The 24,584-nt window shown below is 35.3% G+C and overlaps 1 protein-coding gene across 6 annotated transcripts in view; it reads right to left on the reverse strand.

The window, feature by feature from the left end:
* LOC108027473 (synaptosomal-associated protein 25) overlaps positions 1 to 24,584 on the reverse strand; it is a 299,679-nt gene that overhangs the window by 19,866 nt on the left and 255,229 nt on the right. For all 6 annotated transcript variants that reach the window (XM_050886294.1, XM_050886293.1, XM_050886295.1 and 3 more), the window contains one exon: positions 23,016 to 23,133. In XM_050886294.1, coding sequence (XP_050742251.1) covers positions 23,016 to 23,133 — 118 coding nt within the window. The remainder of the gene's footprint in view (positions 1 to 23,015; positions 23,134 to 24,584) is intronic.

The raw sequence follows: 24,584 nt of genomic DNA on the forward strand, positions 1-24,584 counted from the left end.
TTTACAAACCATGACCAAACCTAACCCGTTAGTTTGTGAGCACTGAGAGAAAAGAAAACATGAACCAAGAATTTAAAAACAGAATATTTTCTTACATATTTGAACACAAAATTTGCCGCTGTTATGTTGTTCGTTTTCCCTTTGACTACTTTGATTTCTGATTTGATTTCCGAGCCTGACCACACCGAGAGAAAGGGGTGGACCCAACTTTAGGAAACCTGTTGTTCATTAGTGAAATAAAAATATTTCTCAGATATTCAAAATACCACGCACTGCCACGTCCTCTTTCCAAAGGAACTTCGAGAATATTTTTAATGGAAAATTTCTTCTTCTTTCTTCTACCACTGCCGGCTGTATTGAGCCAACTCGCGCCCGACTACACTGGGAAAACAAAATAATGTGAAAGTAGAAACTCGGGTTACAAATAAATTACTAAAAATGCTGCAATAAATGTATTTCTCGCCAAATTGTAATACACAAAAAAAAAAATGTGTCAAGATCAATTTGATATGCGCATGGTAAGTTTGTGTTTTTTCGATTTATCAATTTATCAATTTTACCATGATATATTGTCAAATTGATACCAAAAAATGTAATTTTCTCGAATTCTCCCTTTTCGAAAATTTCTTGACATCGAAAAAGAGAGGATAGAGCAATATGACGGCGTTAATTACGTGAGTGGAAGCGAAATAGACCTATTCGAAATTCGACTTGGCTTACTTCAAACATGTTGTCTCGCTTGCACTAAAATGTTTTTCATGGCTTTTGAACATAACGCCCGCGGAAAACAATGTGCGATAGACCAGCTGCTAAGGTGTCTGTCTCTGATGCTGAAGGTACCAGGTTCAAATACGCCCCAAGGCAGAGTATGCTAAGTGTTTAAGAATAATATATGAAATGCCTTATAATTGTTATAACAAAGCTGCATTTAAATGATTTCAGATTTCAATAAAAAAAAAGAAAAATAAATTTTTCGCGGGGAGGACTCGAACCACTAACCCTCAGGCCTGTGTATCAAAAACGAAGCGCTAGCCTTCTGAACCAACACTTGATTGTGACACAAAAGCTTTGTCAAAGCTTTTTTCTAGAAAAAAGTTATACCGCTAATAACATTTCGATCATATCAATTTGATATGTGCCGTATCAAGGCCGATTTGATATTGAATTTCATCAAATTAACCATCATATAATATCAATTTTTTTTTCTGTGTACAATTCGTAGTTAAGAATAAAATCAAGCTGGCCACGCATAAATATAAACATTTCAAGACAAATGCCTAGATTTTAGGCCATAAATTCTGCCCTAGGGAAAAGTTGTCTCCATAATCGATCCTCTCTCTCTCTCGGCCTTATCGTAGCGAATGCTATGAGCCAGGCCCAAATGCGCGTTAACGCTGACTCTTTTCACTCTGTTGCAGTCACCGAATAAACTATTTCTCTCACTCCGTATCCCGGTGGGTGGCAGTCTACATCTAACGCCGGCCAACCGATTTTCGTCCAAGACCTTTTTGTCCCAGATCTTTACAAATATTTTCGGTAAAGAGACCCTGGCGGGACTGAGTATAGCCTTCGAGACTTCTTTACAGTCTCATGGAGCAAAATCTCGTTTGCTTTGCATTCGGTTACCGAAACTTTTTTAGCTTTCGACATCTGAAATCGACTGTTGTGTTGCAGACACCGGATCGCCAGAGAGAGTTTCACTAGTGGCAACCGTGGGCTATCTATCGACCTCGATCTTTTTACGCTTTTGAGAATCGGGCTTCGATAGCATGCGGCTAGAGAGCTGCGACTTAAGCGCCACAAGCAGATCCGTATTTGTACGGCTGTTTCGGACTAATTCCGTAAGAGTGCTTTTTGTAAGCCGCCTTATAGAGATTGCCTGGGTCATCACAATAGTCTTCTCATGTCGATTGCATCGCGTACCAGGCTCGAATAGCCAAGGCATTTAGCATGAGAAATATTCTCGCACAAATAGCACGGAATGCTCTGTTGTCCAGCCGAAATCAAGAACTTTTATTTCTTTAGATAACACACCTTTAGCTTACCGTACTATAATCCCAAAGTCAAATTGGTTACCAACAATACAAAACGCGGGGGTGTGAAGGATTGCTTCAATGCCTCAACACAAGCGCAAAGATTAATGTAAAGGAAAATTTCTTGAAATAGTATCAATACCCAAAAAAAGATATACCATACACCCAAAGACAGGACAGTACAAATAACAAGGGGTTTCTGAATGTCCTCAGCGCAGGTGCAAGAGTAACTATAAACGACAAAAATCCGCTAAAAACAATTTCTGACCAAAATAAAATTATACAACATTTAAAAAGAATAACGGACTTAAAGTCAAAGGTATAAGGTTTTCACGTATTATTTTGTTTCACATTTTAGAAATTTATTGGACTCTAATTATATTTCAGGTTAAAAAATAAAAATAATAATAATATTTATAATATAATATTATAAATTTGCTAGTAAAGAGTGCTAAATAATGCGCACTTTATTCAATACTTACGACTTAATTTTTCATTGGAAAACTAAATAAAACTAATTTATGTATGGTCACCGACTTTTTACGCAATATAGGTTTTCACACAACTACATGGGGTCGGAAAAGTTTCCTTCACTGCGTTGCAAACTTCTGACTGAAATCATTATACCCTCTGCAAGGGTATACAAATTATTCACTAAAGTTGATTATTTCTTATAACTCCAAGGGTAAACAAACTTCGGCTTGCCAAAGATAACTTCCTTTCTTGTTTTGGACCATCTGGAAAATGGTATTTTCAAAATGATATTTCCAAGTTATATGTTAAAAACCACCCAAAATATATTTATTTTTAATTTTTTCCCGATAGTTCCTATGGGAGTTATAAGATATAGTTGTCCAATCCGACTGGTTTCAACTTATATACTACCTGCAATAGAAAAAAGACTTTTCGGAAAAATTCAGCCCGATAACTATAAAACTGAGAGACTAGTTTGCGTAGAAACGGACAGACAGACGGACGAACAGACGGACATGGCTAGATCGACTCGTCCTGTGACGCTGATCAAGAATATATATCCTTTATGCGGTCAGAAACGTCTCCTTCACTGCGTTGCAAACTTCTGACTGAAATCATTATACCCTCTGCAAGGGTATACAATTATATATTCGGTGTTTTTTAACATATATCCTCCTATCCTATTTTATTTAATAAAATTATTGGTATTTTTACAACTCCAAGGGTATACTTGCCGAAGTTAACTTCCTTTCTTGTTACGACTTTTTTCATGAGGGGTAATATTTCAAAAGGAAAATTTTCCTCACATTGATCTTTGACCTTTGATTTTTACTAGTCACTACAAGACAAAAAAGGAGACAAAATTCCTGAGCAGGAAAAGATAAAGTAGAAGTGCCTAGGCAATCTTAAGTAAAAGCTTCTAAGCCCAACGTATATGAAGTCAATAACAATGACGAACTACGTGAAGTAGTGACCTTGCTAATGAATAATAAGTTATGTTTTTTCAAACGTGGAAAAGAAATTATAGCAATATACTCGTAAGATGATGCATATTTGTATACTAGTGGAATCCTTGATTTAGGTCATTTTTTCCAAAGGCTTGAACTGCAGGCTGGTAAACAAAAAATTACCCTACCTAAACAGCAACATGGGATAACAACTTTGAAAATATTATAGGTAAATTTAAAAAAATGACAACAAAAAATTAAAATTATCATGAAAATAATCGAACGCAAATTGAACGGACGTGTTTTTTCCTAAGCTCCAAATAAAAATAGTTTTCACTCTGAACTCATAAGCGTAGGCACCAGTTAAAAGTGTAATAAGATCTCGCTTTCACCGTGAATACTGCAAATCTTTTTTGGAACCGACCGGGCTGCCATTTAAACTGATTTAAATAAATAAACAAACATTTAAAGTCGAACGACGCATCTATATTTGTCTATTTGTGTACAAACATTGAACCTACCGCCGTCGAACTTATCTGTCCATAGTCTTTACACTCTTTGCGTCGCAATGTCTTTAAATTCGGCTGAGTGGCTACTAGAGATGCTCAACTCGCGATTCAAAGAACAAACTGAGCAAAGAGCATCCTATGTGCGGGCCGCAGAGGAGCTTGCATAGAATTCCATTCGACTCGTCTAGTGACGCTGATCAAGAATATATATACCTATGGAGTCGGAAACGTTTCCTTCACTGCGTTGCAAACTTCTGACTGAAATCATTTTACCCTCTGCAAGGGTACATAAAGTCATTAAGAGTAGGTCTACTAAACCCGGTGACCCTAATAACAATTAATAATGACATTCAGGTATAACAAAATCCTTGGCCAAGGTCAAAAGACACTACTCTTGGAGAGAAATAAGTAAATGTCCAAAATGCCAAATGTCGAAAACGAAAGAACATAATAAAATCAGTTGTCACTTACAGAAACCCCAGAAATGGTATTCGATAAGGTAATTGTGAATGCGATCGGTCTATTTCCAAAATCAGATCAAGAATATGAACATGCAGTCACCTCAATATGTGATCTGTGAAAATACCTTGTTCGCATACCGGTACCAAATAAAATCGCATTAACATTTGAAGAATTTGTTCTTAAGAACGGTTCAATGAAGACGTTCATTATGGACGTGCGAACAAAATACAAAAATTCTTTAATCGAATACCTATGCAAAAACCTAAATATCAAACATAAAACATCGACAGCACACCATCATCAGACTCTTGGAAATGTCGAGCGAAGCCACAGAATCTTTAATGAATTGATACGTACATACATCTTAACTGGTACGACGGATTGGGATGTATGGCTTAAATATTTTGTTTATTGTTTTAACACGACGCCCTCCGTGGCACATAATTATTGTCCATATAACTTTGTATTTGGTAGAACTTCAAATTAACTTAATCATTTTAATAGCGTAGATAGAATATAACTGTCATATAATATAGATGATTTTGCAAAGGACAAGAAGTTTAGATTAGAGCAAGCTTTCAAAAGAGCTAGATTAATATTACAATAAAAAAAAAAGAAAACTAAAATGTTATTATTACCAAAATTGTTTATATTTTAAAATAAAAATTGGAGATCGAGATTTATTAAAGAAGGAAATAGGTTACTACTTAGAATACACATATACGGGACCATATACAGTAATTGGTAAAAAATAAATCATAAAAATCATTTCTGATTGAAACAAAATTCTCTATTTGAATAATATAATTTTATATTTATATTTCTTTTTTGATACAAAATAATATCTCTAATTTGAATTGAAAAATTGAGCGCCGCGAATGATGACAACTTCTGTTAAATACGATGAACTTAATTTGAGGTCGCGTAAAATTCCATTATCTTGGCTGTTAATGGTAACCGTAAAGATATTCCGCAGTTTATCGAAAACTTCTTCTCCATTTATTTCTTTCAAAACCAGAATTTTGTGCAGAAGGCTGGGAAGGCTTATCGATGAGGAAGGAGCCAAGGACACTGCATCCGATTTACCGTTAGCTTTAATCTTTACAGATATAGAAAAATTAATTAATATAAAAATGTATATTTGGAGGACATATAAATACTTGGTATTTTACGAGGACGATATCACTAACAAAAACATAAATACGCAAACAAAGATTTACTTCTAACAGACGAGACTTACTTGATTTATCCAGCATTATTTGCAGATCGATTAAAGTTAAATTGTTCCTAGGATCTAAGTAAATTAATAAAATAAACGCTTCGTTTTCAAGCGATTTCGGTTCTCGCAATTGGAGTTAAACTAATAAAGCCCTGGCTATCTCGCTTTGGTTCTATTGACACTTCCGCATTAGCTCCAAACGTCTATAAGTTTATATTACAACTACTATCAGTTTTTTACATCCAGAGTTTTTTTTTTTTAACTTGGGTGGGTAATTCATTTCGACGAAGTACCGAGTTATAAAGCAGAACTTTATTTTTAAGGTTAAGGGGAAACCGAGCGTTGATAAGCCAATGAAGGCAGCTGACCTTTAGCTTAAGATCTGTTCTCTTGGCTACAATGTGCCGGCGCCATGTGAGGCTTCTGTCACGGTGTACGTCTAGATATATTACTTCCTTTTTTTTGCGGGAGTAGACTGTTATTTAAGGTAAGCGGCGGGCAGTTTGTCCTGTACAGGATAACGTAACATGCTTGCATTTTTGGGCGTTCACTTTAATTCGCCATTTTTCCTTCATTTGACCTTCTAGCCAGACTCTACCAAATGCTTGAGAGACATCTAAAAATATGGCAGTTAGTAATCTCGTTTTTCGAACGCGTTCTGAATTTCTGTTGTTATGCAGTTGACCTGCTCAATTGTTACATGCTTTTCGAAACCCAAAATGATGTGACGGGATTCCTTCCTGGAGTCTGGAGTGAAAGTACTTGAAAGTACGCTTATTGTGGGGATTGTGTGGTGTTTTCCCAGCTTTGCTCTTTGCACCTTTTTTGCAACTTAAAGCGAGTAGTGATCCTCTTAAGAGAACATTTCTATTTATCTTCCCCTCCTTGGCCTATACTCTTTGTCGTTCAGAACATTCGAAATCTCGCTGCTTATTGACATCTTACATACATACACGCACGCTGCGATCACCGAATTTCGACAATGTCCCGTTAGGATTCTTCTACGCTGTAACCTCGCGGTGAATTGAATGATCTGGTCATAACCGAATCTTATCTTGAACGTTGCAAACGTGCGTGTATTACAGACACAGTTTGTTGGTACAGTCCGCTTTTCCTAAGCGACATAAGTATACCAAATCAAAAGCATACTTATTAGTGCATCGAACATGTTAAAATCATTGGGCCAAGAGAATTAAACCCAAACATCTAAGCCGACGCTTAGTCTGGTCAACTCTTTTGTTTCTACCTAACCAGAGAGCATTACGAACAAGGTGATTGTCAAAATTTTGGTTCTGTGAAGCCGTGTTAACCGCCGTGTACGAGTTTTAGGGAAGTACCCGTCCAGCCGGTAAGCCAGCTGCTGACACCTGAAAATTTCCATGCGTTCGGTGGAAGTGAATTGTAACGGTTACTCGTGATGTAGCATAACCTGCGAAACACGAAGCTAGACCGTATTGCTGGGTGCAAAACCAGCCCAAGTACAGGAAACTCCCCCTAAAGTGATTTAAAGCTAATAAGAAGTAACAGTTCTGGTATAGTACAGGTGATACCGCTCTTATGGGAGATATATTTGCCTAGTCCCAGCCATTATATGTCGACTTTAACACTTACATAGCGACCAAGTGCAAGCCCTCCCCCCTGCCTGCTGCAGATCAGTCCGAGTCAGGTTCAGCCTAAAGCGCTTAATTTGCCTTATTGTTACGCCCAGAAACGTTATTACGTTGCATTATGTAATTTAAGCATTATTAATTATTATGTTTAATTCAAGCATTATTAATTATTATGTAATTTAAGCATTATTAATTCACTTAGAATGTAAGAACTAGGAATATAATGATTAAGTACCCCCTTCACATCCAGCTAAATCAGTGGGCCCAGTGAAAGAAGTTTGAAGAAGTTAAGTTTAAAACAGCAACAATGTGCTCTAGAAGGATTTAAGTGAATTATAATGAATTGCCATACTGTGAAACCTAAGATCAGAAGATCACATTATAAAATGAAATGCTAATAAAATTGTAATCTGTCATAAAAATAAATCATGCCACAGGAATATCACAAAAAATGGTCGGAATGGGAATTCCTTTTGGGGCAATCTAAATATACTCCGAAGTTGCCATGGCTGGGAGGGTTTAGAGGAGAATGTGAAAACAACATCTAATTCACGTACTAAACGGCCTGTTCTACATAACAATCTTTAGATAGAAACGAACCTCGACAAGTCCGACGAGCGAACCACAGAGCGAAATATAGTGCATAAAACTCTATCTTCCGAAACCCAGATGTGTGTTGTAGTCGTGGCGATTTCAACATAAACAGGTGGTACTACACTTTTTCCATCTCACTGGATAGTGGCCAAGTTTTGCGATAGCATTGAAAAGCTGTGTGGTCGTTATATGGTCGCAGCCCGGCGATTTGTTCGGGTTCAGTTGATTTTTGATGATGTTAACGATTTCGTTTGGGCGAAATTCAATTGGCTCATGTTGAAGCTGAGGCTCATATGGTAAAGTCGGGAAAGTAAACGCACTAGTAGCAGGATTTGGTTGGAAGAAATTTTTAAGGTGGTTGGCAAACGTGCTGGCTCTCCCTGCATCCCTGCGCGCCCAGCCGCCTGTGCAATTTCTTTTAGGTGAGCTCAGAGTTGGGTGAGCTCTCCAGTTGACAAATGCTCTATGTAGTGTCGGTGGACATATGCTTCTTCTTGCTGTAGTGCTTTAGTAAGTTGACGTGAGGCATGTCTTAAAATTTGCTTAAGGCGATCTGTGGAATTGCTACTCTCGGCGTAAGCGTCATTTTTTCGGCGTTTCGGCGTTTATCAGGTTTTTAGAAATGATTTTGGTAATCGCAAGGTCTATTAAATCGGGTAGTTCTGCCGGCCAGTATAGTGGTGTGCCAGAAGAAAAATAGTCGAGCTTGATCTTGGCTTTGGTAATTGCATTATAGAGTTGATTTCCTTTTGGAGTTATCTTTATTTTGTGCTGCTCCGGCGATTAATGCTACTGAGCCGTTTTTGGTATGCTGATTGCAGAAATGAACCTTTTGAGGCAGGGGTAGCCAGTCCTGATTTTAAAGCGCTTGCGTCTGTCACATTTTTGACAGAGTTTATGGGTCCTAGTGAGGATCTGGCTGCAGTCGAGAAGAAGACTTTCGGTTGGATCTGAACGCTATCAACGTTTTAATTTGGGTGCGGGCAGTAATTTCTCTCTGATAGACGCGGCTTTTCAGCTCCTTATAAACTGGGCAACCTCTATAGTTTGCAGTATGATTGCCACCGTAGTTGCCGCACTTTTTCGAGTTGCAGTCATCTTTGCTCGCTGGGCAGTGTGCGGAGCCATAAAGATCTCCACAAACTACACACACCTTGTATGGCCATATTCTGTGTAGTTTGCACTTTGTACCGGACCATTGAGTTTCTGCGGTTCCTCAACTGTAATACGGCGGTGAAGCAGGAACCGAAGATTGTATATCGTATTTCTTCAGGGGCTTATTTTCTGGTTCGAGCTCAACTTTAAACAGTGGCTGCGGCTTTCTATCCCTGTTAAGGATATTGAAGACTGTCTTAGCGCTAAATCACTTCTCTTGTAGCGCCCTTGTTATTTCTGCTGGCGTTACTTCGGAATCTGTGCCCTTGCGGTTTTTACGCGTAAAAGTTCTGTTTATTCCCGGCAAGATATTTGCTCTGTACATTAAAGAATTCGGTCAAGTTGGGGCTAATTGGCCGCGCTTGATCAGAGTTGCATTATTTTCGGTTGCTGTAAAAGTGAAGTACGCGTTGTTTCTTAGTACTAAGAGCCGTTTCAAGTCTTGCTCACGTTGACGTTGTGTAATCATTGTAATCAAAGTTGATTTAATTAGAGTTTTATGTGTTATGTTTTATATTAATTAATTAATTAATCAATATAAGCATTAGCAATTTCATCACTGAGGGCGTATTTATTGAAACAGTCACTGCACTTTTATTTTTTTATTGAATGCTTTTTTCCGGAGCACAATAAATACACGTCTGCATGCGACGACGGTTATAACTGTAAATTGAACTATTCAAACGTTTGCATTCAAATTTTTATTAGCTTGCAGGGTATCGTGACAAACCTTTTATAGAATATGAAGATTTACTATGGGAATATGTTCGTATTATTATTATTTTTTTCATACAGAACAAAAAATGTGATCTTCATTCTCTAAAAAAGTATTGTTAGAAATATGATGATGGCACTTTTTTAGGGCGCAAAAGAAAAACCGAAAAATGCCAATGCCTTGACTATCATACGATATACCTTTGACTCAGCTAAGAGGTAGCGAAAGGAAAATTAAGACATATATTCAGCAAAACGATATTGTAAAGCGGCACCTACCCGTTATTTCAATATACGCTATGTGGGCGCAGAAAAGCTGGAAAATAATCGATAATACTATCGATATAATCGATGTTTCTTAAATTTTTCGGCATTGATGTTTCTTAGGCCACTATCAATAGTTTTAAATGTGTCTGCCTTGAGGACAACGTCTAAGTAAAATTAGTGTTGGAAATACAATTTTAATAGTTTGGAAACGATCTGTCAAAACGACTGTAGGCATTGCCCTAAAAAATGGACTAAAAATCTCTCTGCATACAAGCGAAAATGTATACATGCGTATGTTTTGGTATGCAAAAGCATTAAAGTGGCGCGGAATTAGAAATACAATAATTACATTTTTGTGTTGTTTGTTTTACTATTTTATTGACTTTAACTGACGATAAGAAAAATAAAATAAAGAGTGAAATACAGCATACAAGAAAACTCAAAGGGGAAACGGAAGGTCTCAAAGATATGCAAAAAGAGCAATATGTAGATAATTAACCAGATTTTATCCAAAAAAAGGTGCGCATCGAAATAAAATATCGTTGATTAGCTCTTGTTCTTTAACAAGGATCAACCACATGATCTCAAATCAATAAACTTGTTAATTGTTTATTTTATGTTTTAACTGAACTGACATCGATGGTTCATCCCGAAAAGGACATTTAATATCTAGAGGCAGTGTAGAGCTGCAGTTTATTCAAATTTTTCCAACTTGGTCGCTCGCACTGCACTCTGCTCTTCCTCTCCCCTCCCTCGGCAGACAGATTTAAGCGTTCTGACCGTTTGTGGGTGTGGTAAGCTTTTTTTTTAGGTCAATCGATAGGTATTTCAGTTACAAAGATTGGTTTATGGGATGAAAACTGTAGACACTCCACACGACCTGCTTAAACAATCTTGTGCTGCGGAGGAAGCCTAGGAATCTGCATGCAAAGTCAGATTCTTCTAGCTTTTATATTTCCCGAGTTCTCAGCGTTCATACGGACAGACGGACACACGAAAATGGCTAGATCGACTCAGCTAGTGATAGTGATCAAGAATATATACACTTTATGGGCTCGAAAACGGTTTTTTTCTACCTGTTACATATGTACTTTTTTACGAATCTAATATACCCTTTTACTCTATGAGGGACGGGTATAAGGATTTCAATTTCTCACTGCAATATTATTAAGCGACGCAAAAATCTAGTTAAGATGGCACCTTTAGTAAACAAAAGTTTTAATTTCAAATTTTGTGAAAAAAATACGATCTACTTAATACATTATCACAAATAGTTTACTTACTTTTGTACTTAGAATCCGTTAAGGTGTCAATTGACGCGTATTCCCCAACGGCCCCAACAGATCAAATTTTAATTTTTATACTTTCACCAATGTGATAATGTTGTCATATAAGTTCTTTGGAATTTTTATTAAATTTTGATTTGTTCATAAAATAGGTTACAATACTGCTATTGAAGTCACTGATCTCTTATAGATGCTCGCTTTGCTTTTGGCAAAAAATTCGGAGATCAAATTTTTATTCTCTCTTGTGGCTACTTTTAGACTCGCGTTCGCCATAGACAGAAATCAGTGGTAATCACTCGGTGCGAGAACCACACTATACGGTGGATGCAAAAAGCGTGTCACCAAAAATTTTTGTAGCCAGGCGTTGTCTATTGGAAGACAGTTTGGCCTCTGTTGATCAAAGATGGCCTTTTCTGTATAAGTACTGCCTTCATGCGGTCCAGTTTTTGGCAGTACAGATTCAAATTGAGGGTTTGGCTATAGAGGAGCAAGATTCCCTGCCAATCCCACCAGACACACAGAAAAACTTTCCTGGCCGTTACTCCACGCTTGGCCACCGTCTGGACCGATTCACCGCTTTTTGACCACGACCGTTTACGCTTAAAAAAGAGTGGATTTTGTTGGGATTCACAAGCGAGACGGGCAAAGATGTTTTTAACGTCAATTCGTATGGTCATTTTGCTCTATGCTTGTAACGCTATAATTCACGAACGACTTAAAAAAAACAGCAATCAATTAAATATGTGATAGCGCGAAAAAAAAAAACAAAAAAAGGCATAGCATGACCCGATGCGACGAATAAAACTAGAACTGCTCGAAACTCATAAAACTGGCTGGCAGCAAAGAGATTTTTTATTTTATCTTAGGCGATCCTGGGTCCCATGGCTTCTGAAACCATTCACTAGACGCCTCACTCCTTAGGAAGAGTCTACCTTAGCTCGGAAAAAATAATAGTGGAGAATGCCTTTGGAAGACTAAAAGAACACTGAAGATACCTGGTTAAAATAAAAGACATTCAGCACAAATTTGTTCCGTATGTTGCGTGAAACCAGGCCGCTTATGGCTTATATGAACAATAATTTTAATCTTTGCATTTGCCTTTGGCTTTGTCTTTGGCTTTGAGGACCGATCTTGGTTCCCCAGCTAACTTAAACATATCAAAACTAAAGAAGCATCAGCTTCCGTTCGAAGCCCAATCAATTGTGTCTTTTACGTTCCAAGCGTCCGCCCCATTGCTTCGGTCAGCATAATTGAATTTCAAAATGAGATGCGACAGTTTTATCTTAAGCTTTTAAGAAATTGAAGTTCTAAGATTCAAAAAGAAAAGCTCATGGCTGAGGTTCGGCTGAGGGCAGTTTTATTTTGACCCGAGCCGAGATCAGTAAAGTAAAACTAAAGAATTGTTTTGTGTAAATAATATTTTCAATAATAAAATATTTTAAAAAAAAAAAAAAAAAATGGAGAAAATCAAGTCGGAAGCCGTAAGTTAAAACTATAAAAAATTAAATGAAAGTGCCATACCTGACAGGTAGCCAATACAAGACCTATCAGTTACTAAATCTATTTAGATTAAGAATAATGTATTTATCAGATATTAACGAAAGAATCTGATGTCGAAAAAACATATTTTTTAATAAATAATGGAAAATACGAATTTCTAAGAATGCCACTCGGATTATCAAATGCACCAAACATTTTTCAGCGAGCAATGGACCATATCCTAAGAGAACAAATGGGGAAAATATGTCATGTCTACATGGACGACATTATAATATTCTCAAATTCGATTGAACAACATTATGAAGATTTAAACAAAATTATAAATATATTTTTAAGGGCAAAATGAAAAATGAAAGTTATATAAACGCGATACCAGTTTTCTAGGATACATCGTATCTTATAACGTCTTTAAGACAGAACCAGAAAATATTGACACAATTACTAAATATCCGCTTTCAAAAAATATTCGGGAACTAAGAAGTTTCCTAGGCCTTAGTTAGTTTTAAACTTAGCCTTTATAGGCAAACCTCTAACAAAATATCTTGGAGGTCATAATGGCAAAATTTCAAAAAGAATGCCAAAAAAATGTTTATTCAGCTGGGTGATCCAGCTATTAAAGCTTTTAACGCGCAGAAAAAAGTCTCATTGCTCAAATAGTACTAGTTCAGCCGGACTATAATAAAAAATGTACCCTGACCACCGACGCTTCGGACGTTGCAATTCGTGCAGTTTTATCTCAATAAAACCAATTACTTTTATTTCAAAAAACTTATCTAAAGCAGAACAAGTTTATGCAACTAATAAGAAAGAACTTTTAGCTATAGTATGGGCTCTTAAAAATCTTAGAAAGTACTTATACGGAGTGATTGGAGTTGAAATTCAAACCGATCATCAACCATTATTATTCGCAATCTTTGATAAAAATCTTAATATAGAAATGAAACGCAGGTATTCTTACATAGAAAAGTTCACTCCATTTATAAACCTGGTACAACTAATGTATTTGCAGACTCCTTATCAAGGATTCAGACTAACAACTTAACTGAAAGTAACGAATCGGTCTCAGATTAAAATACTCAGCATTCAGTAGAGAGTAGTTTTGAGAATGTTATACAAGAAAACGTTTAAGGGTTAACCCAGTTTAAGTTTGCTATTAGAAATGGGGAGGTATATATATTCGAAAATACCAGACATATATTAGAATGTGACACTCCCGAAAAATTGATATGAATCTTAAGAGAATACATTCCCCCTAATGAAAATGTAGGTGTTCATTGTACTTTAGAGGTCTTTTATAAAACTCAAAAAACATTTAAAGAAAACTTAATAAATACATTTTTGTATATAAGAATATGTATATAAAATTAGCAATGAAAACAAATATAACAGACATCCAATTCATTCCAATTGGAGAAGCCCCAATCCCAAGTTAAGAAGGCGAAAATTATCACATTGACATATATTACGCGGAAAGTCTCACTTTCATAACTTGCCTTGACGCTTACTCAAAATTTATAGTAGTAAAATAAATCAAAAATAAATTAAATATCGAAAACAAAGTAATTGAGTTTCTTCGACAATTTCCAAAGTAATAATGATTGATAATGAACCTAGCATTACCTCGGCCCAATTTAAATCTTTTGCACAAAGGTGTGGTTTAACTTTACATTACGCAGACCTGAGGCACAGTACCTCAAACGAACAAGTTGAAAGGGCACATTCTACATTAACAGAATTAGCTCGATTCATTAAGAAGAATTTAATTTAAACGACTATTCCGATACATATAAAATATATGTATCGACCACCCACTGTACCAAGAGTACTAAAAGGGGCACGCACTTTAACACTTGGTCGCAGTGTTTATACAATTCAGGGTCTCGGTCATCAACCTAAGTGCCCGAAATACGAACCGCTCGCTGTGCCTTGGCCCACAGGCTAAAAGTGCAAGTGTCATGTATGTGCATATACCTCCGCGCTGTAGACTAAGTGGGCACAGCTATATTCGTATACTTAAGAATACATACATAGGCCGTCTCTCCGCTGCCGCTGTTGGCAGCGCCGCTACGAGACTGAGAGCTTTAAGCTCCTAAGCAAATTGGGGATCAACAAGAACCTCCTTCGAGCTCGGAGCGGCAACAACGGCTGCTCCGAAACCATCATTATATTTGAATGAACAAAAATTAAATAAAGAATGATAACAATTAAAACGATGAACCTATCTTCTTCATTGGCGGAGCGGGATTATTATTACACCAAAATAGTAATTAGAGCGGCTCAAGAATATAACCCGAGCATTCATTCATCAACGAACCAAAAAAAAAATACACAATAGAAAATTTTAGAAACACATATTGATTACAGAAAAGAAAAACAATATCATGTAGGACAGTAGTAAAGAAACACGGAAAAAGAAATAAACTTAAATCTAGATATAAAAAGGAAGTAGTTTAGAAAAAATGTATCTAAAAAATAATAATCAACAGTAGAAATAGAATTATTCACAAAGATAATATCAAATTGTAAATATATATTTATTAATTTCCTTCCTTTAACTTTGTTTTCCAGAAAGTCACGAGTATCCTTTATTCAAGGACAATAAAGACGCAGGGGCGGATTAAGACAATTTGCCGCGCTAGGCAGTTTTGATTTTGCCGCCCTAGACTGCAGCCTAATTTTCACCTTTATATCATTGTTTTATTGACCTTGTGTTACACGGTTGCATGAATTTCCACATTTGGAATATGGGTTCAATCAGAGAAGCAGGTGGTGATGGTTCAGAATTCTTTTTTAATATCATCTTTTTTGTCAGTTGTACATATTAACATAAGTATTTGTATATCTGCGCGTTTGTTCGTTTATTCGGTTGTTTCATATCAGTGGTTTGTGCGTTTATTCGGTTTATGTGTTCTTACGTCGTGCTTTACGAATCGCAAAATCAGAAATGATTGCATCGCATTCTACCTCACGTAAAACTTCCGCTTTTATTGTCAACAAAGCCAAAGAATTCAAGCGATTTTGTCCAATAGTTAATCTAAAATAATTTTTAACTCGTTTTAAACAAGAAAACGATCTCTCACCGCTGCAGTTTTTGATAGCCATGGAAAGAAAATTCTGTAAGCAATTTCGACATTAGGAAAAACTTCGACAAGAACTTTACATCTGAAAAAGTTGAAAGTTTCAATAGGTGTGTGTGTTTTAAAACCCAGATCACATTCAAGATATGCTTTGAAATGAATCAATTCATCATCCAAACAACTTTCCAAATCTTCATTGAATGCTTATTGCAAAGCTTTTGCTTTTTCACGGATTTCCACATTATTCATGTTTTTCAAATCAATCAAAACAGAGAACTTATCGCAAACTTCTTCATATTTTTGGCACCTTTCACGTAATTTAAATAATAAATTGTCAAAAATGACATTGTACGTGTTGACTCTGAAGTCATCTTTTCCAAGCAATATTACCTCCTCTGTTCCTGTTTCATCTTCATAAATTTTCCGACGTTTAACCCCGCCTTAAAGTGTTTTGTATTCTTGGTTGACTGACAACTCGAATGCTTTTTTTTTTCAAAAAAGTCAAAATCATCACGTGCATCACTTGCAACTTTTATAAGACTTTGATACAATTGAACTACTTCATTCTGGTTGTTAAGCGTGGATTTTTTGCTCACAGCATTGAATTTGGAAAGTAAAAAACTCCACAAGATTGCATAAAAGCTGTTTCAAGCAATTCGAAACGAGTCCTAATACCTTTGGCTTCATTTCGTGTAACAGCTTTTTGTGAAAGATCGTTTTCTATGTAATACAAAGCTTGAAGTATTTCAGTATAATACTGATCGAGAGTGCGAACGGCATCGTTGCGAGCTGACCAACGTGTTAATGAAAGAGATTTCACAGTAATTTTCTCAGATTTCTTGCAGTAAGATTGGAGAATATCCCAACGACTCGTAGATGCTGAGAAAAAGTTATATAAACTTTGAATCAACTGCGTGATTTCCAACTAAATTAAGCGAATGAGCTGCACAGGGAACATATTCAGCGTATTCGTTACGATTTTTGCAATCCCGCATAAATACCGGACGTATTTCGGGCTGTGTCATACGACTGACCTCGACAATCTTTGATATCAATTTGTAAATCACCCAAAGTAGAAATTACAACATTTTCCATTTTGACAGCCTTGTGGCCCGCATTTAGTAGAAATTTCACGAAACGCTCTACTGGCATACCGTCTTTTTTCACGTAACGCAGTAAAAGACACAGATGATCCACATGTGAAATGTCAGGTGTGGAATCAACAATGATAGAGTAATATTTCGCACATTTGACCTCTTGAATGATTACATTTAATACCTTATCAGCTAATATTTGGATGAACTCTTCGCAAATTATTTTGGACAGATAACTGCTACTACCGATGCCTTTATTTCCAAATTTCGAAATATGCTCTTTAAAAAATGGATCGAATTCGGCTATCAATTCTAAAAGCATCAAATAGTTTCCGATGTGAAGAGGAACAAACTTTTCTTCGTGCCCTCTAAAAGGCAATCCACGTGACTCTCTTGACACCGACGACTCGTTTCAAATCATTTTTCCAGTAAACTACTTCTTTGTCATATTCAGCGAGCAGAGTTTAGTGGATTCGAACAAAAGCACTCGCTCTATCTTTCAAAGTTTTCAAACAAGTTTGATGCTTTTCAGAATTTTCATGTTGACTCATTCTTACGCGCGCTTTTTTCCAATCACTGAATCCATCTTTGTCAGACAAAGCAGGTTCACCGCCAAAAAGAAGGCATGGAGCACAATATACCGATCCTTTGCTTACAGAATATACTAACCAGACACGGGAAGTTTTTTCACCATTCACAAGTTTTCTTTCGAACATGTATGAATTCAAAGACCGCGTTATATTATTTTTCACTCTTTTTGACTGCGAAAAATCCAGTTGTTCATTTCTCTTATAATTATACTTAGCGATATGATCACGTAATTCGTCATTTATGAGCCATTCCGCAGGGTCATCGCTAAATGAAAATTTCGACTTGTTATGAACGTCTGATGCTATCTCTTCCGTAGATTATGAACAATTTTTCAAATGTTTACGTTATGTACTTTTTAATCTGCGCACAAATTTTTTTTAACAAATATACAGAAAATCTAGAAACCAGAAGTATAACCTTGAATCAATTATAATGAGAAAGTAATTAAAAAAATAGTAAATTATAGAGGAACAAAAATTCATGGAATTCGAAATTTTAATTTACCTGCGAAATCTGTTGTTTCTTCAGAAATTTGGCTTTTTTCAGCAACGGTCGAACTACTCGAACTACCGGCATCACTTTGACTTCCGTGAAGCGTGAAATACGAGGAGAGTTTTTAGGTTTTTGCTATAACCTCGTCATCTTTTATTTTTCTTTTTGCGGCTTGCTTGCGATATTCGGCACCGCTTAATCGATTTCGCCCGTCACTCATTTTTATTGAAAGTTAAAAAATAACTATTCTCTTTATCGATACATGGATCTTTCAATTCAAATTGATGAAAACCTAAAAGAAATTGTTACGATTGACACATTTTCAACAATGTGATTGCGCGATATTGCACACATATGTCTTCACAAAAATAACACGAGCCTGTTCACATCGGGAGCGTACCTTCGCGAATTGGCGCGAAGATGGCTGCCGCGAACGCGCGGGAAATTTAAACGCACGGTAATTTTCGGTTATAATGATTGTGCGTTTGAATTTCCGAGTGTTTGCGGAACAGTCGAAATTAACTGTCGATTTTTGCCGCCCCTAAAAATTTGTCGCCCTAGGCAGCTGCCTATGTTGCCTACTCGGTAAATCCGCCACTGTAAAGACGTATTGGCTTATGACACATACGCAGATTTATTTCACGTAACTAAAGTAAATTATTATTAAGTAATAATTTACTTGGAATCTGTAATATAAAAAGGGTTACTAATAAAAGATCACAATGGGAAATTAAATATGACTTAGAAGTAACCGAATTCATTTTATTACAAATAGTTTCAAATAGATCAAAAAGGAAAATAAATGAGTTAGGCACTGTTTAGAAATGGTTATCTGGAACTCCGGATCATGATGATTTTATTAAAGTTTAGAATAAAATCCATGAATTAATTGAAATAATAATAAGCAATATCTTATCAATTCCAAATTGTTCAAAGAAATCTCTTTTTGATGATTTTAAAAATGCTTTTATTGATCAAGATTTACCCATACGAAAACATCGTTACGATTATTAACATTTGATATGCACAATTTAATTGACACAATCACACTTTCAAAAGTTAATGTTTTTAATACCAAAATGTTAAACAATGATGTTATCATAAAAATATTAAAACACGAACAAAAAACAGTAATTATCGCTGTCTTAATGGACAACTCTGTTTTTAAAATCGCATTTTATAAAGAACTTTTAATAATTTATATAAAATACCCAATAATAAAAAACAGATGCGAAATATATCAAGCCAGAGCGATTTCTCAAATCGATGGGAAACTAGTATGAAGAAATCAAGTCGCAAAATGCGCAAATATGTTTTATGAAATGTCTAACTTTAAGAAAAAACTTTTTAATAATTTTTGAACTTTAATTAAGGAAAAATCATGTTTTACCGGATTATTAAATAGTGAGAAATCAACTTGTAAAAAAATAAGAGAAAAAAATAGTTAATAGACATCATACAATATGGTGTCATTCTTAAAAATGGTAACAGAATTGTTAACAACTCCCATTTAAAACAGTTCATATTTAAGAACATTTAATGGTTCAACCAAAATTAATAATATCTCCTATACCAATTTGGAAAACAAAAGTCTTGACTACATAACTACGAACCACTTCAAAAATTATGAAATATTCGACTACATTTTATCAAATAACTCGGAACCCTTTTTAGATAATATACAAATTTAAATCCTTTTATTAAAACTAATCATACTAAAATATCATTTACCTTTTCTTTAATAATTTTAATCACTATTTGATTTTTTACTTATTATAAAATACAAAAATGCTATATTATATTTGTAATCAAAAAACAACGGCCAGAGCCAGAAAAATCCATTAAGCAGGAAAAGTTTTATAGCATAATTAACAGATCAATTAAATGAATTACATATTGAATCGGGACGATCCATTTTAGAAGGGGTAGAGTTATCCAACCCATGAAAACAGGCCGCTTATGGCTTTTATAAACAATAATTTCAATCTCCGCATTTGGTTTGTCTTTGCCTTTGGCTTTGAGGTCCGATCTAGGTTCCCCAGCAAAGTTAAACAAATCAAAATTAATATAAACATCAGCTTCCGTTGGAATCCCAATCAATTTCGCATTTTGCGTTTCAAGGGTCCGCCATAATTGAATTTCACAATGAGATGCGACAGATTTATCTTAAGCTTTTAATCTAAACATAAATTTAAGTTCTAAAGTTAAAAAAAAAGTTCCTGGTTGAGGTTCATTGGATTTCATTTAAGATGGGAGAGGGAATCTCATTTTGACCCGAGCCCAGATCAGTAAAGTAAAAATAAAGAATTGGTTTGTGTGAATATAATTTTCAGTAAAGGTTTAACATCATAAAATAGAAAAAAAAAAATTTTTTCTTACAAAATTTCTTGAAGAAATTTAAAATGCTCACTTAATAACTGTATGGAAATAAAAAAGGAAGAAGAAGAATAAAGAATTTAAAAGAATCTCGTAACCATCAGAATGGTATTGAACCAAGTCATAGATTATCCTAATGCTCTGCACAAAGGTGGCATCAAGGAAATCCTCGTCTGAAATTTTCTGCAGCATCTGCGCGACGTTTGCCTCATTTGAGAACATAGTTTAATCATTGAAAATTACTATCGTTCAAACGTTTACAGCAATAAATAAATTTATGTACATACTTGCAGTTGGAAGGCTACGGAGACCAGGTTAAATAAGAGCAGCACCACTGCCTGCATTGCAGCGTTCATTGTTATTTGTATTAAAAGTTTTATATTTTTTCAAAGAAAAGGCGGCTTTTAACTGGTAGTTAGTTCAAGTCAAACAATTTTTACTAGCATGGCTAAAAGCTTTCACTTCACTGACTAAAACGAAGAACTCAACTATCAAATACCCGTTTCTCAGCTAAGGAGAGCGAAAGGTAGATGGAGATGTACATACGGCAATGCGGGATTGTTAGCGCAATGCAATAAGTAATTATGTGGCCAGTATATAGATTTAAGCGTTAGATTCAACTGTATGCTGCTGTTGACGTCAGAAGAGAATTCGGAGCAGCGTAGAAGACTTCCGACGAAAGCGGCCCGGCAAAAAAGAGACGCAGGTCTTCGGAGATTACCATCGGAGCTTACTTCTTTTTTTTTATAATCTGCCTGCCCGCGGATCTTAGAGGGACAACCTTCGGCAGGCCCTTTTGTTTTGCGCCTTTTCGTTATGTTCATAAAGAAAACAAAAGAAAAAGAAGACCTGGTGCATTCTGTTCGAGTTATGATAAGGAAAGCAGCGGCTTTTTAAATTGTGCACTGCGACACATTTTAATTTATAAATAAAAGTCATATTTTGAGAGTTAGACAGGTATTCCAAGGACCGGACAAAGTTTAAGAAAAGCAACAACAAACATTAAAAACGAATTATCAAAAGAAAATCATAAATTTACAAACAATAACTCTGATTCCACAAAAAAATGTAAATGATATAATTAAAATAAAATACAGTAAAATGTAAATGAATACGTATATATTTTAAATTCAATTTTTGGAATGGTGAAAACTCAATAAAAAAATCAAGAATTTCGAAGTGAATGTTGGAAAAATTTAAAAAGAGCCGAAGTGATTTCCCTGAGACATTTCCCTTGCAGGGGGCAGGCCATTCAACAAATGAGTATAAGGAACAAGAGAAATCCGAAGGCACTTCGAGAAAGTTTCCTTTGCTTTTACCCCTGGAAAAAACAATTTTCTATATGCGTAGTCCTGTGTTCTCCCATGTGCAACTGGACATGTCCCTCCGCAATCCCAAGGGCATTTCCAAGGGAAATGTTTTTTCGGAACTGAAGGGTTATTTCTTGAGAGTCCAGTCTTGATAAATGTGGTAATATCTGCGTATAAATTTACGGTGACACTGGCTTGAAAACAAGCAAAAAATGATAAACATCGAATACAATGGATTTTGAACTTCTATAACGAAGAAAGGAATGATGTAATATGTACTGTTGTTACAGCATTAGTTATCATGGACGAAAACATTAAGAAGCGACCTAGATTTTGTTTGGTTCATCCGCCTTAAGAACGGCCCAACGTCTTAAGAAAGAACGTATTTAAGGAGATGTAATATATGTATGCAAAAAAAAAAAATTCACTACGTTATGAGCTCGTTTTTTCATTAAAACTGGTTCTAATAGCACAAGCATCAAATATCATGCTTGATACCACAAGCATCATCTGCATTCCCACACATCAAGCGAAAAATATATGGTCCTCGATTATCGTCGACAGAAGGTGTTGTTGAAGCGTGAAAAGTGTTTCAACAATTGATTTGAGCGCAAGTGTAAAAGATGTGTATAAATAAAATATTTAAGAAAACAGCAAAAGCAGTTTGTCAGGATAAATTTCGCACTAAGTTTATTATATTATTTATTATTTTATATTATTTTATTTTATTTGGGCTCTCCTTTAAGTTCTTTCGAGAAACCATCTGCACTCTTGAGGATAGGATAGAGTGACCAGAGCAGATTAATATCCCCTGTTCTTATAACATAGAGTAGAACAATATTAAAACAAGTGAATTGCATATATAATAGCAATCCTGTTATACCATTAGTGTAAGCAATCTGGTAGTTTAATACTATTCTGAGCCCATTTATCACTTATTATAAACAACGAACTTTTTAGAAATTCTCCTTTGTGTTTCCTCCTCATCTTGAAGGGAAAACTGGTTCATGCTGAACGTTTTTCAAAGAAAACTAAAAGTAACAGCAAAAAGTTATGTTCTTATGATTACTTAAATGTGACATTGACATAGTTTAAAAATGAGACAATATTTTCCGTATGGAAATGTCAAATCATTTCCAAAAAATCAAATATATTTTTGAAGAATTCTTTTAATAGAAACTTTAGGCAGCGAACAATTTTTTGTATATGACCCCCTTTCTATGTAATATGTGGAATGACACTATTCTGGGTGAGCTAAAATGGGTTAGTATTATGAAAATAGTGTTGGTATAAAAATATACTAACTTATTGCACGGAAGGACACAAATTCCGCAACATTTTTCCATTCCACTTAAATTTTTTTCTGCTTCTCTCATATCAGCATTTATTTGATCCATTCCTTCTTCAATGCGGTCCAGTTGTTCTATAAAAACATAAGAATTATAAATATTAGTTTTATATTTTTGAATAAATTTTTTGTTAAAGAAGTATGTCAATATATAAAAATAAATTTCTAACGGTCTGCAAAATGACTCCATATATATATCACATGCCAAGTCGATCTAGCCATATAAAAGCTGGATTGTGGGTCTTAGCATGCTGTTTGCTAAAGTGTATTGCACCTATATGTTGATCAATACACTTAAGTAAACATTTTTTTTGGCATAAAAATTGTACGTGCCAAAGTGTTGTAAGGGTTATAGGCGTTTGAGTGGACATGATATAATGCGCTGAAGCAAAAGTACTCCGTCCTCCCGCGATCGCACTTTAATGTTAAAATGAACCCAATCGGAATAAGAATATTAAAATGGGTATTGAGAAGTATTGGGAATGCCCAATAACCGCACAAAATTGTGCGACTGTTTTTATGAACGCTTATGTCTCGAAAATTGTAAAAGCTACAAATATGGTCAGCAAATAAACCAATATGTCGCCTTAAATTGTGGCTCTTACAGTTTCAACGTTTAAATATATAATTTTAATATTTGGTTTAGTCATATCGATTGACCTAAAAAAAAAGTTTGCCACGCCCTTTTTTAACATCTTCAAGCCACTTATGCAACCAGTATCTGATCGGTCACAATATTGCTTTATCTCAGCTTAAGGCTCACTCTCAAAACGAATCATCTTAAATCAATTAGGGGTTACCTCACAAATATGCTGATAAGCTCAGAACCAAAGAAGGGACCAAATATTGTGAACATGAACAGATTAAAAATAATAATTTAGATATGGTCAACATTCGAAATACGATATAGAAAACGCAACATTTAAAAATAAAGAAAAGTCAGTATTATTTCAACTGCCGACAAACTCCCTTCACACTGTAAAAGAAACCTTTAAACCTATGATAACTACTATAACTTGTAGTCATTTTTATGTATTATAAAGTTTGATATTTTTATAAAAAAAAACTGGTTCAAAAGTTAATTAGTTGTAGAGCCATCTGTACCTGCTATAACAGCCCATTATTGTTAGTTCTACAGAAATCTGTTCCGGACTCGGACCATAATAAATGGCCATTAGCATTTGACTACCGTAAGATTGATAAGAAACTGTTATTTAATAACAGTCCTCAGAATTGATGACATTGTAGATCAACTAGGTAGAGCAAAATACTTTTCATGCATTGACCTAATATCAGGCTTTAATCAAATCGAACTCGAAAAAACTTTAAGGAATCTTTTCCGAAGTCAAAAAATACGGCTTCATTTAAAACCATACAGTCCTACATGATGAAAAGCGCACGAAGAGTCGTTACGTTCTAGGATTATATAGCCATTTTATAAAACTGCATACGAATATATTCGTCACATAAATAGGTAATGTAAGTTCAAGAAAGGAAGTTAACTTCGGCAAGCCGAAGTTTGTATA

The sequence above is a fragment of the Drosophila biarmipes genome, chromosome 3L (assembly GCF_025231255.1).
Source record: "Drosophila biarmipes strain raj3 chromosome 3L, RU_DBia_V1.1, whole genome shotgun sequence".
NCBI lineage: Eukaryota > Metazoa > Arthropoda > Insecta > Diptera > Drosophilidae > Drosophila > Drosophila biarmipes.